At 37.5% G+C, this 17,539-nt stretch overlaps 2 protein-coding genes across 2 annotated transcripts in view; both read left to right on the top strand.

Moving 5' to 3' along the window:
- Positions 1-17,539, top strand: part of LOC133531521 (ommochrome-binding protein-like) — a 302,438-nt gene that overhangs the window by 135,004 nt on the left and 149,895 nt on the right. The window lies entirely within an intron of this gene.
- LOC133531506 (zinc finger protein 239-like) lies at positions 6,084-9,211 on the top strand (the record flags this gene model as incomplete). Its single annotated transcript, XM_061869767.1, has 1 exon — positions 6,084-9,211. A coding segment is annotated over one exon (1,110 nt), but the record flags the coding sequence as incomplete, so codon positions are not given.

The following is a 17,539-nucleotide window of genomic DNA, read 5'->3' on the forward strand; positions in this document are numbered from 1 at the left end:
GTCATTCTCTCGCACGCACTCGTTCGGCAAACGTCAACCTCCTGAGTATCGTTACGCTAGTAGAGCAAAATAGTGTTGCCTCTAGTCTAGTTAAGCTTTCACGAATAAAATAATCTTCGACGATCAAGATCTATCTTTAAGGAGTATTTCCCTCGATACCAAAACACGCATTACCTAAAATTTCCTTTTAACATGTAGGATATTGTATTAGAGATATTTTTGTGTGTCACCTAAAGAGGTGTTGTTATTGTCCTAAAGCACCCCAGAGGTGCAAAAGGCCTTCACAAGCTCGTGCCAGGCCTTCCTATCTTCAGCTCGCCTTCTGGCCTCGCTCCAGCTCAACCCGATTGCTCGTAGCTCTCTTAGGACGGACCGTTGCCAAGAGTGTACAGGACGCCCGGAGCCACGGCTTCCGTCCGGCGGTTTCCAAGCAAAAGCTATGGTAGCATTATTCGTTTCCCTAAAGAGGTGTACAGGCCAATAAAGTATATTTTAGCCTGCTTCGGAAATATTTGTAGTTTTTACAAGTAGCGTCAGGCCACGGTGACCCATACCCTGAGCTATGTCAATAACTTCTGTAGTACAGAATGATGAAGTATTTATTTTTGGTATGTTTGAGACATATCCATGTCTCTGTCTAACTTTAAATAATAAATAATAATAGCAGTTTTCTCGACTTTTGCATTTAAAATTTATAATCATCGTCAAATCGTCAATTCAAAAAATAATATAGAAATAGTCGTTACAGTTAGAGTCATGGTTCTTTTTTGAGAAGATAGCAAATTTTATCTACTTTTTAGGGTTCCGTAGCCAAATGGCAAAAAACGGAACCCTTATAGATTCGTCATGTCCGTCTGTCTGTCCGATTCTGTCACAGCCACTTTTTAGGGTTCCGTAGCCAAATGGCAAAAAACGGAACCCTTATAGATTCGTCATGTCCGTCTGTCTGTCCGATTCTGTCACAGCCACTTTTTTCCGAAACTATAAGAGCTGTACTGTTCAAACTTGGTAAGTAGATGTATTCTATGAACCGCATTAGGATGTTTACACAAAAATAGAAAAAAAAACAATAAATTTTGGGGGTTCCCCATACTTAGAACTGAAACTCAAAAAATCTTTTTTCATCAAACCCATACGTGTGGGGTATCTATGGATAGGTCTTCAAAAATGATATTGAGGTTTCTAATATCATTTTTTTCTAAAATGAATAGTTTGCGCGAGAGACACTTCCAAAGTGGTAAAATGTGTGTCCCCCCCCCCCGTAACTTCTAAAATAACAGAATGAAAAATCTAAAAAAAATATATGATATACATTGCCATGTAAACTTCCACCGAAAATTGGTTTGAACGAGATCTAGTAAGTAGTTTTTTTTTAATACGTCATGAAATTAAAAAAAAAAAAAATTTTTCATCATACCCATACGTGTGGGGTATCTATGGATAGGTCTTCAAAAATGATATTAATGTTTCTAATATCATTTTTTTCTAAACTGAATAGTTTGCGCGAGAGAACCTTCCAAAGTGAAAAAAAGTGTGTCCCCCCCCCCGTAACTTCTAAACTAACAGAATGAAAAATCTAAAAAAAATATATGATATACATTGCCATGTAAACTTCCACCGAAAATTGGTTTGAACGAGATCTAGTAAGTAGTTTTTTTTTAATACGTCATGAAATTAAAAAAAAAATTTTTTTTTCATCATACCCATACGTGTGGGGTATCTATGGATAGGTCTTCAAAAATGATATTAATGTTTCTAATATCATTTTTTTCTAAACTGAATAGTTTGCGCGAGAGAACCTTCCAAAGTGAAAAAAAGTGTGTCCCCCCCCCTGTAACTTCTAAAATAACAGAATGAAAAATCTAAAAAAAATATATGATATACATTACCATACAAACTTTTACCGAAAATTGTTTTGAACGAGATCTAGTGAGTAGTTTTTTTTTAATAAGTCATAAAATTAAAAAAAAATTTTTTTCATCAAACATATATGTGTAAGGTATGTATGGATAGGTCTTCAAAAATGATAGTTAGGTTCCTAATATCATTTTTTTCTAAACTGAATAGTTTGCGCGAGAGACACTTCCAAAGTGGTAAAATGTGTGTCCAAAGTGGTAAAATGTTGAACAAGGTCTAGTAAGAAGATTTTTTTTTAATACGTCTTAAATTGTACGGAACCCTTCATGCGCGAGTCCGACTCGCACTTGGCCGCTTTTTTGGAGCTACATATGCTTATGCATACCTTATGCTTATGTTTTGAGTTACCTCAATACCTGCAAAAATATGCTTCCTTGTTACGTTCACTTCCACAAATGACTAAGCTTTGCTAGTATTCTTCCTTTTTTCACTACTTGCCCGAAATTGACTTCTATTGCATTTTTAAGGTCAACTAAGTTTTGAATAGGTATCTATATATGATTTAAAGCAGACAGTTTTAACTTTTGTCTGAATTAGTAAGTAATATTATTTAGTCACAAAACGATTTGGTATCATTTTACTAGGTTCTAAATAGGGTTGTTTCCATCTACAAATCTTAGGGCAGAATTGTATCCCAATAAATTCATTTGGATTATAAGAACATGTTAAACTACTTTTAGGGGACCTGTAATGACCATATTTTTGTAAATATTGAATTTAAAATATCTTTTGGCACACGTCACGTGACCAAACTCGAAACGTCTTTGAAGATTCTGATGACGTCACAACTCTCGGATTGACACTGTTAACAGTTAGGCGATAAACAACAAATGACAAATGTCAGTTGACAGTTCGTATCTTCTACGTGTGTATGTATGTAGTTATGTGTCAAACCGTAAAATGTGACGTCACACAATTTTCAAAGAGCGTTTTGGGCGCGAAAGCATCTGTAAAATATATTTTGTTAATTTAACATATTTAAAGCCGTTTTTAGTATAAAAGTTTAATTTTAGGGCAACTTTTAGTTAATACAGAACGCAATACAAGCGTTTTTCAAAAATTGGAAACAACCCTATTTCCCGCGTTATACTCTATATAATACTATATATAGTACTATATATAATTATCATTTTAATTTCATTGAGTATAAATCATAATCAATATAAATTTCTGGAAAAGATCCCAGAACTAACAAACCAGAATACGGATGGCGTCAGAATAAAGACGTAGGCATACTGCGGGCGCGGCGCGCGGGGCGCCCGCCTGCCTGCTTCACCCCCTCAAAAACCTAAAATCCGTCTATAAGAGCGCCTTAACTCGATTTAAAAGAATCGATATAAATCAATCATAAAAACGTCGATATTATTACCTACGTCTTGAATCGGATCACCGTGGCGATATTAGCGTTGCACATCATAAAATCGCTTGCGTGACGTCATAGTAGGCTTCAAAAAATTTACACGCTCGGTGCCCATACAATTGAGCATGTTTGCGGCGCCTAGGTGGTTTGTGATTATAAGCTATCATCGAACAACGTTTTTTTATACATTTGCGAAAAACAATAAAACAAATATTGGTTATATGTGATTATGCTATTACACAGTTACAAATTCTCCCTTTAACTTGAATGATAGGTTGTTACTATTATTTATTTACTTATTTGAATCCTTTAAAACTATTATTGAAAGAGGTCAATAATAATAGTTTAAAAGGATTCTAATACTCACTTTGCTTTTAAAATATATAAATGTGGGTATAATTGAACCACTAACCAGTTTGCTGAAAGTTTAACAACACTGAATTACTAATTAATAAAAAAACATAAAACATTATATTTGCATGGAACATAATCGATTTTTCTAAGCGTCAAACTGACCTACATCCGTACTTTACGTCTGTCGACATATATTTTACCGCAAAGCAGCGGCCAGTGTGAGTTGGAACCTTTGTGGTTCCTAAAGGATTCAGATAAACTTCATATAAACGGCTAGTGAAAATGAACAAGCAAAAATACAATTTCCAAGACATATGGTTCTCCCCATATGGTCGCAGTTCTACCTAACACTCCTCCTCGCTTCGCTCGTCGTCGTACCTAACGGCGACCAGCTTTAAAGTTGAATAGGTAGATTGTTGTATAATTTAATAGTTTGATTGACACCAAGTATATTTATCATAGAACACTATGTCACCATTCGTTAAAATTTAGTACTATATTTTAATTATTATACGAAATGTATGTTATAACAAGTAAAATTATTCCTAAGGATTGTTATGAAGAATGTTTTTATGATGATAGAGCATTCTGTCATTAAATTAGTATGACTAACAACTTTATATGTTTTGTTTTTATACATAATGTTTATTATGAGTTTCAATAGTAGTTAAATGAAATTATGCTAAAAGTTTGTATTAAAATTGAACGGCACCCCTCTGCCCCGCATCCCGCTTATAGTTTTTGTTGAAATAATGTAAGTTTTTGGGATCCTATAATACTGGTTGTTTTGGTATAGTTGTTTCAACAACATACATACGAATACGCGTGCGAATAGGTTATTCGCAACTCGTGTCGATTTAAAACACTCCCTTCGGTCGTGTTTTAATTTATTACCACTTATTGCGTATTTCCCATTTTCTGCACTTATATCGTAAATAACAATTTTTTCAGTCATGCAGAAATCTTTATAGGGCTGTATCTCCTAAACCGTGCGTCGCGTTAGTGTCGTAGCGTAAAAATAACCAAATCGTTCCCCTTTAAATTACCCCAAAGTAATAATAAAAAAACACAAAAAATAAAAGAAAAAAGCGTAATGGCGTGCGACGTAGCGCCACAATAATTACATTTTTGTTTCCCTTCAATACCCCATGCACTGAATAAACTATCACATTAGGATATGAAACAATCATCATCATCATCATCCTATTATTTTTTTAATTATTTCATTGCAATTTTGAGAAAAGCACTATACTCGTAGAAATCTCGGCGAGAAACGGGGTTGCCGGCCGCGTATCCCTACACAACCCTTCGTTTCCCGTCCTCTATAGTAATGTACTATAATTTAACCACACAAAACAGTCAACAAAACCGATGCGCCGTGAGCAATGGCATGTCGCGCCACACAAGGGCACGCTCGAATATACGTCCAAATTAGTCGAAGGCACGCATGCCGAGGCGCCTTTGAGTCAAAAGACCGACTCCGCCGGCCGGTTCACCTCGAGCCGCTCGCTCGCTGCTCGCGCACGGCGCGCCTAGCAAACAGCCGAGCCGTGCGTGCCTCGACCGGAGGCTGCCTCGACCGGAGGCTGCCTCGAATGCGTACACACCTTTAACAACCTGCTAAGAAAACCAAATGTATTAGATTTTCTTTGCCGAATGTTAAACCACTATATATATATGTTAAAACTGTTATATGAGGATTCCATCCTTTCCATTCCAATGTTAAACCTAGTGCTTTATCTACCATCTCAAAGCATTCATCATTCAAAAGTATCCTAGTATCCACTGGTTTAACGATGACGCGCAGATTTGTCAATAATAACATGACATTACGAATCAAGGCACACGTCTTCGTGAATGACACGATCTGTAATAGTAAACCAGTTAATAACATCAACTAGTGTGCTATTATAAGTAATTACACTATAATCGATAGATTTCCTGTCAACCTTAAAAAGTAATGGTGTATCATCGACAAAAATAACTGTTTCAAGTATTTTTTTACTTGAAACAGTTATTTTCTACTATACAGGGCAAAACATTTATATAAACCAAAAACAGGAATGGACTTAAATCGACCGGGATAGGAACCGTATAAAAGGTAATCACGGTTCATATCCCGGTCGATTTAAGTCTAGTGAAACTAACCGTGAATCATTCAAAATTGTAACAGGAATGTACCCAAAATAGAACTCTGTGCCCCCCAAAATTCTTATGATCTTACATCCGGCAGTGCGTGTGAAGGAGGAGCCAGATTTGGAGGTTGAGGAGATGTCGTATGTGAAGGCAGAGCCCTCGAGCGAGCTGTATGCAGACCACGTGGTCAAGGATGAACTCGTGCTGGGGCAGGAGCGCCCGCACCGTCCCGATGTCGGCCTTGTGGTGTGCGGTTAGTAACTTTTATATCAACAGATTTTTTAAACTTTGTTTAAGTATGTGTAATATGTATTAAATCTCTCCAGAATGGGCGCTCGGTGACCCGGATGGCTGCCCATTGGCTTGGGGCGACTGTGGCGGAGCACCGCTCGCGCTGCGGGACTGCACCGTGCGACTCCACCGTCTCCCACACGAGTTCCTACAAACATACCACACAGGGAATACAACATCTACGAGTACCCACACCCAATCTCTTCATAACGCCGTGATAAATACTTATATCTGTGATACATGTGGCTGTTTATTTAAACGGAGACATCATTTAATTCGCCATTTTGAAGTTCATCATCGAACATATTCTTGTAATGTATGTGAACAGAAATTTTCGCAATTAAGCGATTTAAAGACACACCAGCGAGTTCATACTGCTGAAAAACCGTTTTCCTGCGAAATGTGTAAAAAGACGTATAAGCAGTTAGCTGGTTTAAAGGTACATCTATTAACACACACTGGCGAAAAGCCTTATTCTTGTGAAATATGTAAAAAAAGATTTACTCAATCCGGTGGGTTACATAGACATATACGAATCCACATTGGTGAGAAAGTATTTATCTGTGAAGTATGTGAAAAGAAATGTATGACTAGAGGGCATTTAAAAATACACAGACGAATTCACACTGGAGAGAAGCCTTATTCCTGCAAAGTATGCAAAAGAAACTTTGCGCATTTGGCTTCTTTCAAATTGCATAAACGTGCTCACACTGGAGAAAAACCGTATTCCTGTGAAATATGTAAGAAGACGTTTTCGCGATTAGACCAAGTAAAGAAACACAAACAAACCCACACTGGAGAGAAACCCTTTCAATGTCAAATATGTAAAAATAATTTTGCGTTAATGGGCACCTTGATGACACATAAAAGAACCCACACTGGTGAGAAACCTTATTCCTGTGAAATATGCAAAAAGAGATTTAAGCAATCCAATAATTTGCATAAGCATATGAGACTCCATACTGGTGAAAAACCATATTCCTGCAAAATATGTGAAAAGAAGTTTATGAGATCAGACTGTTTAAAGTTACACGAACGAATTCATACCGGCGAGAAGCCTTATTTTTGCGAAATATGCAAGAAAAACTTTGCTTATCTAAATGACATAAAGAAACACAGACAAAATCACAAATGAATAGTCCTATAACTATTGTAGAATACAGACTCGTCCCCTCTGGGCCTAATCCAAATAATGTACCCTGCAAGGGTAGTTGTGACAGCTCCCTTTCATGTGACACAAGAATGTACAATGCAAAAGGCGGGCAATAACTAAAATCTCCTAATTTGCCACCATAATGAAACCTCTCTAAGCCTTACGAACAGTATATTCCCTCGTGGAACTCAAATATGCATACTTAGGGCTTTATACTTAACCATGTGTCGTATTTCTCACGAACACGTACACCTTATATCTATAGATACACGTATAACCTTAACCGCCTACGTTCGGGATACTATGAAAATGAAACAAAGATGGCGGCGCCGGATGACCGACCAGCGTTCGGCTTGCGCGCATGGCGGGCGTCCGCTCCCGTGGAGCTTCGGATTTGAACAGGGCTCCTAGTCCAGTCAGCGGCTCGGCTGGTGACCGGTGAATGGAAGATCGAATTGAATACCTATCTGTTAACAGGACCGTCTTGACATTTTTAATTACTTTGGATTCTTGACCATTCGGCATGAATAACTGTTAAATACATTTATTAATAAAAAAAGAGAAAATACATTTATTATTAAGCTTTTATACGTTTTAATCATTGCGAATTGTGTAAGTTTGTAACACTTATAACACACTTAGTATTTGCCTTCTGGAAAGATAGAACTACTCTAACTATATTCATGATAATGAACAAATGTTCCGAAATTGTAATTCCGGAAAGTTTATTTTATAATCAATTATACATGTCAATTACAGACTAGTCCATCACGTGATATATATTACATAAAAAAACGGAACCTTTACCGCGGCACCGACCTCACAGCTACTCAATTTAAAGATACCCTCGCTATTCGCTACGCGCACGAATCTGCATGTCTTCCTCAGGCCTGCGATGGATGCGGGGAAAATAACTTTGACCTTAACCACGCACTCAACTGTAAAAAAGGCGGTTTAATAAAACAGGGCCACGCACGACCAACGTAGAGACGACCTCAAGCACTGGGCCGAACTAGCCTGGGGGACCTGCACAACTGAACCCGTAATGCATGATGCCACTGCGACTCAACCAGCCCTCATAGGAGATTTATTACTAAATAGTGTGTGGGAACCTGCAAGGAAAGCGTTCTTCGACGTTCGCATAGTAAATGCTGACGCTTCCTCTTACAGCAAAACCTGACCTGGCAAAAAACAGCACAGAGACACAGGCGAGATAAACATCTAAAATACGACAGATCAACAGAGGACCTACGAGCCTCCTTTACGCCACTAGTCATCTCATACGATGGAGCTGTTGGGACTGAATACAATAGTTTCTTAAAAAAACAGCATCAAAGTTAAATGATAAATGGGGAAAAGCGTATTCTCAAATTATTTTCTGGCTGAAAGATAAAGTTCAAATTTCCGTAATTAGAGCTGTCTCCATAAGAGTCAGAGGCACGAGACGACACATAGAGCTTTTGAGTGCGAAGATGGTGCAGGAATCATATAGTGAAAGTCCCCCCCAAGACCCTTCTCTTCTACTACCTCTTCATATCACTACTGAAGGCAGCAGCTTTTTTTATATGCTCTTTATCGTCTCCATGTTCATGTATATTGTATCTTACGTTATTTAGTACTAAATAATAGTTTTCAAAATTCAAAAATTTATTCTGCAAGTAGGCCTCAAGGGCTCTTTTACAAGTCAATACAACATTTATAGTAACATCATATAGTGACATGAAAAATACATAACAACATTTATAAATACAACAGCCAATACCTGGGTAAACATTACATTATAATAATCTTAAAATAAATAATTAATACAATACAATAGAGATGTATAGTCTCTATGGTTAAAAACACATTAAATCTGGAGATGTAAAAGGTCCCCAATGTCAGAGTACTAATACTAATAAAATTTGGAGGTGTAAAGTCTCTCCAAGTGTCAAAATAAAATTTATACTAAATAAATAAACCGCGTCTGGACTGTTAAACTAGCAGTCTCATAAACTAATGCTACATTCTGTACATAACTAGTATGTACTGTAAGGTAAATAACAGGGTATAACAGCTGAATACTAATTTTGTATTGTATCTTTGTATGTTCAAGGGTATCATTCGATTTTGATGTGGTAACTCTATGTAAAACTCGGTAACGTCATTTTGATATGGCAATACTATTGTTTAGTTTTTTTAAGAGGGCTGACATGTAATTTGGAGCGAAACATGACATTATTGACGTTTGGGTTGTAAAATATTTTCCTGTCGATTTCTTATTGAATTTTTCACAAATAATATACGAAAATACCCAGTGGAAGTGAGTTTTATTAAAGGCAAAGACGAGACCTCATAACTCAGAAGTGGCACAATTACCGAAGAAGCCCACAATTGTTGAAATAAATGGGACATTTTTGTTTCGTCGTTGTGGACGAAACTTATTCTTTCAGTGATGGATGGTAATCTGAAAGAGAATGAAGAGCATCAATTACGAACTCGTGAACATCGCAGCCGCAGTAAACGTAAATCGATTCGTGCGAATAAAAAGGTTCAAAGGCGCCGTGAACGCGAACAAAGTACAAATGCTTCGAGGGAACGACGCAAGCGTAACCGGCATCGGCGTTCGAGAAGCTCTCGTGTAACGTGCAGTGAAGGTCGGAGGAGTCGTTCTGAAGAAAGACGTAATCAGCATCGTAAGCGCAGTAGAAATCCTAGTCGAAAACGCGAGTATGAAAACCGAAGAAGTCGTAGTATCAGCCGTCGGCGTAGTTCGAAGATTCGTGGCCTGCGTAGCCGCAACAGTGGACGAAATAGTCGCAGCTGTGATCGTCGGAGCCGTAGTCCTCATTATAGGAGCCGCGGTCGTCATTATAGGAGCCACAGTGGAAGCTACAGCAGCGGTCGTGAGAGTGGCGGATGTGAACGTCTGAGTCGGAGCCGTAATCAACGAAGTTCTAGCCGCGTTCATCACAGTAGGTGCAATCTGCACAGCCGCAACCATGCACACAACGTGCCGGATACTCCCAAGCAGGTCGGTGATAGTCTACCAGCTTTGACGGCAATTGAAAATGTGAATACATTACAAGGTAATGACCACCAGATATTTCTTAGGGAATTAGTTAAAACATTGAAACAGAACAGGCCCGAGGGTAATAAGTTTCCTATGTTAGGCAATGTTATACCAGAATTTGATCCAATGGTTAAAGAGCAAACTGTACATATGTGGCTCAATAAGGTAGATGAGTGTGCAATATTATATAACTGGGGAGATGATCAAATCATCCATTATGCATTACCCAAGTTGTCTGGTGTTGCAAAGAACTGGTATTTAGCTTTACCATCTATGTCATTCACATGGCCGGAATGGAAAACAAAATTGGTTGAATCATTCCCTAGCATCGATGATTATGCCGAACTGTTAACAGAAATGCTGAATAAGCGAGTTAAATATAATGAATCTTTAGAGCTTTACTTTTATGCCAAATTAAATCTACTAAATCGTTGTGATATCCATGGAAAGCGAGCTGTAGATTGTATTTTGAGTGGAATTGATGATAGATCTGTTAGGTTAGGTGCCAAGGCCCTAAAATGTCAACAGCCAGAACAGGTTTTGGAATATTTTCAATCTGCCAAACAATCACAGGGTTCAGATAAACAAAAATTTAATTCTGGTACATGGACAAAACTCAAAACTTCAAATGCAGTAAGTGGTAACTTAAAAAGTGTTTCAAATACAGATCCAAAATCCCATTCAAAACCTATTGTATGTTACAATTGTAAGGAACCAGGTCATTTTAGTTTTAAATGTACAAAAACAATTTTAAGGTGTAATATTTGTCATAGAATTGGGCACTTGTCTACAGACTGTCCAAAATTACCAGGCAATGACAAGGGTGAGAGTATTCCTGTAAAAAATGTTCTGCGTGTTAATTTTGATAAACACTTTGGGGGTGACACTAACCGTGAAAGCAAGTATTTTAAAAATATTAAAGTAAATAATTTCCTTACACACGGCTATATAGATATGGGTAGCGAAGGCACATTGTTGAGACATAGTGAGGCGGTTAAGATGGGAATAGATTGGAAAGCGCATAGTCATCTTCCACTTTTGAAAGGAATAGGACCAAATATAGTTGTGCCTTTAGGTCATGTGAACGTTAAGATGGAGATAGATAATATAATTGAAACGGTAGATACATATATTGTTGATGATTGTGTCATTAAATATCCGGTATTAGTAGGTCATAGTTTTACAGAAAAACCTGGGATAATTATTACAAAGACGGATTACTCCCTTATTATTGAAAAAGGATTCCCGGTTAAATTACAGCTTATATTACTAGAAGACACAAAAATTTTACCAAACAAAATGATGGTTATTCAAGTCAAATCAGACACAGATTATTCAGGTTCGGTATATGTAAAAGGTTGTTTGCGTGGGAAACCTCATGCCGAATTATATCTTTTGCCGGGTGAATATACTATTGAAAAAGGGGAATGTGGAATACTAGTCCAAAATATTACTGACTTACCACTCACATTGCTCAAAGGGGAGCTGGTTACTCGCGTAATAACAACAAATTTCTGTCTCAATGTAAAATCTCTCAACCTTGTAGATGATACTTGTATGGATTTAAATATTAGTGAACATCTTTGTAATGATGAAGTATCAAAATTGAAGATGGTTTTAAAGAAACATGAGGCTTGCTTCTCAAATAACTTAAAAGATTTAGGTTTTACAAATGTAGTTCAGATGGAAATTGAATTGACAGATAAACAGCCAGTTGTATATCGTCCTTATAGATTGTCTTATCCCGAACGAGAGTTAGTACGTACAATGGTACAGGAAATGATAGATGCTGACATAGTATGTGAATCAAATTCGCCTTATGCTAGTCCAATTTTATTGGTACAAAAGAAAACTGGCGAAAAACGACTCTGTGTCGATTATAGGGCTTTAAATAGCAAAACGCGGAAGGAACATTACCCCCTCCCACTTATAGATGATCAGCTGGACAGGTTAGCAGGTAATTCTTTGTTTATTAGCCTTGATCTTGCCTCTGGATACTACCAGATTCCGATTGCAGAATCATCACAGGACCTGACATCATTTGTGACCCCGGACGGCCAGTATAAATATAAACGTATGCCTTTTGGGTTGGCCAATGCGCCGTCCGTGTTCCAAAGGGCGATGAACAGGGTGCTTGCAAAAGTTAAGTACGTTATCATCTATATGGATGATATACTAATTCCATCTCGTAATTTTGAAGAGGGCTTAATACGCTTAGATGAGGTACTGAACTTCTTGAGCGAAGCAGGACTAACACTTAAATTAAAAAAATGTTACTTTTTCTATAAAGAATTGGATTTCTTGGGTTTTCACGTTAGTGGTGAAGGTATACGACCGGGTACTCGTAAAACTATTGCAATTTCAAACTTCCCGACACCAAAAATGTTCATGACGTACGACGCTTTATTGGATTAGCTAGTTTTTTTCGAAGATTTGTCAAAAATTTTGCTTTAATTGCACGTCCTTTAACTGACCTATTAAGAACTAAATTAGAATGGAAATGGTCAACCGAGCATACAGAAGCTTTTAACGTTTTGAAACAGAAATTAGTAGAACGTCCTATCTTGGCATTGTATGATCCTAAATTAGAAACAGAATTGCATACTGATGCTTCTAAATTTGGCATTGCTGGAATTCTGATACAGCGTGGTTTGGATGGGTTGATGCGAGCCGTAGCGTATTACAGTCGAAAAACCACTGCAGACGAACAAAAATTACACTCATTTGAATTAGAAACACTTGCTGTAGTCGCTTCTCTAAGTCGTTTTAGGGTGTATTTACTAGGCATAAAATTTAAAATCGTAACTGACTGTAACGCATTGCGGACTACACTTACAAAAAGAGATCTTATACCTCGTATATCTCGTTGGTGGGTACAGTTTCAGGAGTACGACTGTGAGATAGAGTACAGGCCAGGGTGTCGTATGGCACACGTAGATGCCCTCAGTCGTGGTCCTGTTGCTGACCCTACGAACGATGCACCACCTCACGTTATCGATGTTCTGAATATTGATGTTAAAGATTGGATAGCAACAGTACAGGATGACGATGACGAATTGAAACGTATTAAACAAATTTTGCAAGATGAAGATACTAAATTCACAGTGGATGTTCAAAAGAATTACCGGTTGAAGGGAAATTATGTATACCGAATTTTAAAGGACGGGAGTCTAAGGTGGGTTGTACCTCGTGGCGTTAGGTGGCAGGTTTTGCGCATGAATCATGACAATGTTGGGCACTTCGGTTTCGAAAAAACTTTAAGCCGATTGCGTAATACTTATTGGTTTGCGAAAATGCGGCGATTTACTAAAAAATACGTGGCCGCGTGTCTCGAGTGTGCCCACCACAAGGTTCCAGGCGGGTGCAAGGAAGGAATGTTGCATCCGATTCCAAAGATCGAAAAGCCTTTCCACACAGTTCATGCTGACCATCTAGGTCCGTTCGTGCGCTCTAGGAGAGGCAACATGTATATACTCGTTATTGTTGATGCATTCACAAAGTATGTTGGTATTCGAGCTGTAAGAGACACAAAAACTAGTACTGCTATAAAAGTTTTTAAAGATCACTTTAGTTACTTCAGACCTCCGGCTCGTTTGATAACAGACCGAGGGTCGTGTTTTACTAGTGCAAAATTTAAAGAATATACAGACAAAACAGGTATCAAGCATGTGTTAAATGCAGTTGCTTCTCCAAGGGCGAACGGTCAAGTTGAGCGATTTAATCGTACAATACTGGACGCTTTAAGTACTTTATGTCATGGAAAAAACGATAACACTTGGGATGAATACATAGGAGAAATCCAATTAGGTATTAATACTACTGTAAATAAAACAACAGGTAAGAGTCCATCGGAATTATTATTTGGCTGTAACTTCATAACTACATCTGAAAATAAATTAAACGATGCAATTGATGACATTTCAGAGCGAGTAACAGGTGATAACTTAATACAGTTAAGAACGGAAGCTAAAGATAAAATAGATAGACAACAGGAATATTCACAAAGGAAATTTAATAAACATAGGCGGGTAGGCAAGTCTTATAATATCGGAGATTTGGTTAGAGTCGAAAGAACCATTACAGATAAGGATCACATAGGTAAATCGAAGAAGTTGATCCCTAAATTTCATGGTCCGTATCGGATTTCAAAAATTCTACCAAATGATAGGTTTTTAATTAAAGATACACCTCTGACTAAAAAGGGAAACAGAAAATATGAAAATATTGTAGCCCTAGACAAGATTCACCCCTGGCTTAGTTTTAAAGATTATTCCAGTGATAGTAGTGATAAAAATGACCAGGATAATTGTAACTCGAGTGAGACTGATTAAAGTTAGTATTATTATGTTGAACATGGAAAGATAAAAAAAATATATATTAATGAGAAAATTGATAAAAATTAGAGATATTGCTGTTACATTGTACCTTGAAAATGTTTAGTGATTACTGATTAGTTCGTATCCAAGCCAGAAATGAATGGTATTTAGTAATTAATACCGCACATGTGGTTATAGATCTTAAGTTAGTGTGATATTATTGTTGCATTGTTATTTAGTTTGTGAGCGATCAGTGCAGAACCGAATGGTATTAAGCAATTAATACCGCACAGATGGTCGTAGATCACAACAGAGTATGATGAGACTGGAAGTGTTATAATTGTTGTTATTTAGTTAAGTGAGCGATCAGTGCAGAATCGAATGGTATTAAGCAATTAATATCGCACAGATGGTCGTAGATCACAACTGAGTTAGATGAGATTAGTAGTGCTATTATTGTTATTTAGTTTGTGAACGATCAGTGCAGAAACGAATGGTGTTTAGCAATTAACACCGCACAGATGGTCGTAGATCACAACAGAGTATGATGAGACTGGTAGCGTTATTATTGTTGTTATCTAGTTTGTGAGCGATCAGTGCAGAAACGAATGGTGTTAAGCAATTAATACCGCACAGATGGTCGTAGATCACAACAGACTGTACACAGTTTAGATTATAAGATGTGAAGTTCCTTTATTTTGTTTTGTTTGATAAATTAATGTATTAATGTTACAATTTGAATGGCGCTTATATTTTCCTTTCATTTTATGGGGAGGACCCCACTTTAAAAGGACGGCCGAGCTGTAAGGTAAATAACAGGGTATAACAGCTGAATACTAATTTTGTATTGTATCTTTGTATGTTCAAGGGTATCATTCGATTTTGATGTGGTAACTCTATGTAAAACTCGGTAACGTCATTTTGATATGGCAATACTATTGTTTAGTTTTTTTAAGAGGGCTGACATGTAATTTGGAGCGAAACATGACATCAGCGTTGCCAGATGGTCACAAAAGTCACATTTTTCGTGACTTTTCGCCTTCTTGTGTGACATGTGCGTGACTTACGATTTTGAGGCAATTTTTGTGACTTTTTAAGCTAGCCGATTTTTGGATAAGTTTAGTTTTGCAATTCGTATTATTTAAGATCGCACCCAAGTTTACTAGCCCTTGAACCCGTGTCCAGACAAGACAATTTTTCGCCAATCTGATGAAATTGTCCGATCTAATCAGGGCTATAACCGCGAAAATCGAAGTTCGTTAATTGCAGCCATTTTTCTCTGTCACTCTAATTAAGTCTTAATGATTTTGGTTGTCGCGGCAGGCCCCAGGCCGTGCGGACGCAAATGCCAATTTGGCTGCCAAATTCAACCACCGATTATTACCGATAATATGGAGGTGTGGACGCAAGAATACAAATTGGTGACGCTAGTTTTTGAGCATTTTTGAAGTGAAAACTTCTTTAGCGGCGCTGTGCACTATTTGTGATGGGGAAAAAATGTTAAACTCGCGACAGGTCACGTGACCGACAGATTCGTGACCTGATCGAAAAACTGTTACAATGTCATTGAAGCCAGTAGACCGCTGGCGCAACTTAAATATTAACGTTGTGCATTTTTAAGTTAAATAATTGTAATAGTTCTGAAGTGTTAAATTTTTAATGTAATATAAATTGTCATGTTTGTGTACGACAGCGCAATAAATGAATATTGTTTTTTACCACATAAATGATTGTACTTTTATACTGATAATTAAAGCAATTCGTGCAAAATTATTCCCTAACCATTCCAAAATATCAAAAATGCACAACGTTATTATTCAAGTTTTCACTTCTGCCGGCACTTGTTGTTGTTGTTGTTTTTTTTATTTTACAACGCTCAAATCTTCCTCGCATTGTCCCGGCATTTTGCCACGGCTCATGGGAGCCTGGGGCCCGCTTGGGGAGCTGGGGACAACTAATCTCAAGGTTTGGCGTAGGCACTAGTTTTTACGAAAGCGACTGCCATCTGATCTTTCAACCCAGAAGGTAAACTAGGCCTTGGTAGGATTAGTCCGGTTTCCTCACGATGTTTTCCGTCACCGAAAAGCGACTGGTAAATATTAAATGATATTTCGTACATAAGTTCCGAAAAACTCATTGGTACGAGCCGGGGTTTGAACCCGCGACCTCCGGATTGCAAGTCACACGCTCTTACCGCTAGGCCACCAGCGCTTTTTAGGGTTCCGTAGCCAAATGGCAAAAACGTCATAAAATTTAAACAAAACAAACATGGGGGGGGGGGGGGGATATCTATGGATAGGTCTTCAAAAATGATATTGAAGTTTCAAATATCATTTTTTTTCTAAACTGAATAGTTTGCGCGAGAGACTTCCAAACTGGTAAAATGTGTGTCTCCCCCCTGTAACTTCTAAAATAACAGAATGATAAAACTAAAAAAAATATATGATGTACATTACCATGCAAACTTCCACCGCAAATTGGTTTGAATGAGATCTAGTAAGTAGTTTTTTTTTAATACATCATAAATGGTAGGGAACCCTTCATGGACGAGTCCGACTCGCACTTGGCCGCTTTTTTTTTCAAATATCACCACGTATCGTTTTACAGCGTTCAAATATCACCATAAAACTAACATTGGAGTATGATGCCAGGTTATTTTCTGATCGAATCGGTCGATTTGATCATCCCGTCTGGGTGCCTCCATTATATGGGTGTTTACTATACTATAAAAACCGGTTAAAGTGCCAATTACATCCAAACTTTATCAGGACCCGATTTCGGGCCCGAAAAAGAATATTTTTCCGTTTCACGGAATATCAGCACATCGTTAACAATATTTGAAATGTTAAAAATAATTTGTCTCTAATTGCCAAAAATGTTCAACGTTTGATATTTTTGCATATGAACCATTTTTTTACATTTCAAATATTGTAAATGATGTGCTGATATTTAGTGAAACG

This window comes from Cydia pomonella, chromosome 25, assembly GCF_033807575.1.
Source record: "Cydia pomonella isolate Wapato2018A chromosome 25, ilCydPomo1, whole genome shotgun sequence".
In the NCBI taxonomy this organism is placed as follows: Eukaryota; Metazoa; Arthropoda; class Insecta; order Lepidoptera; family Tortricidae; genus Cydia; species Cydia pomonella.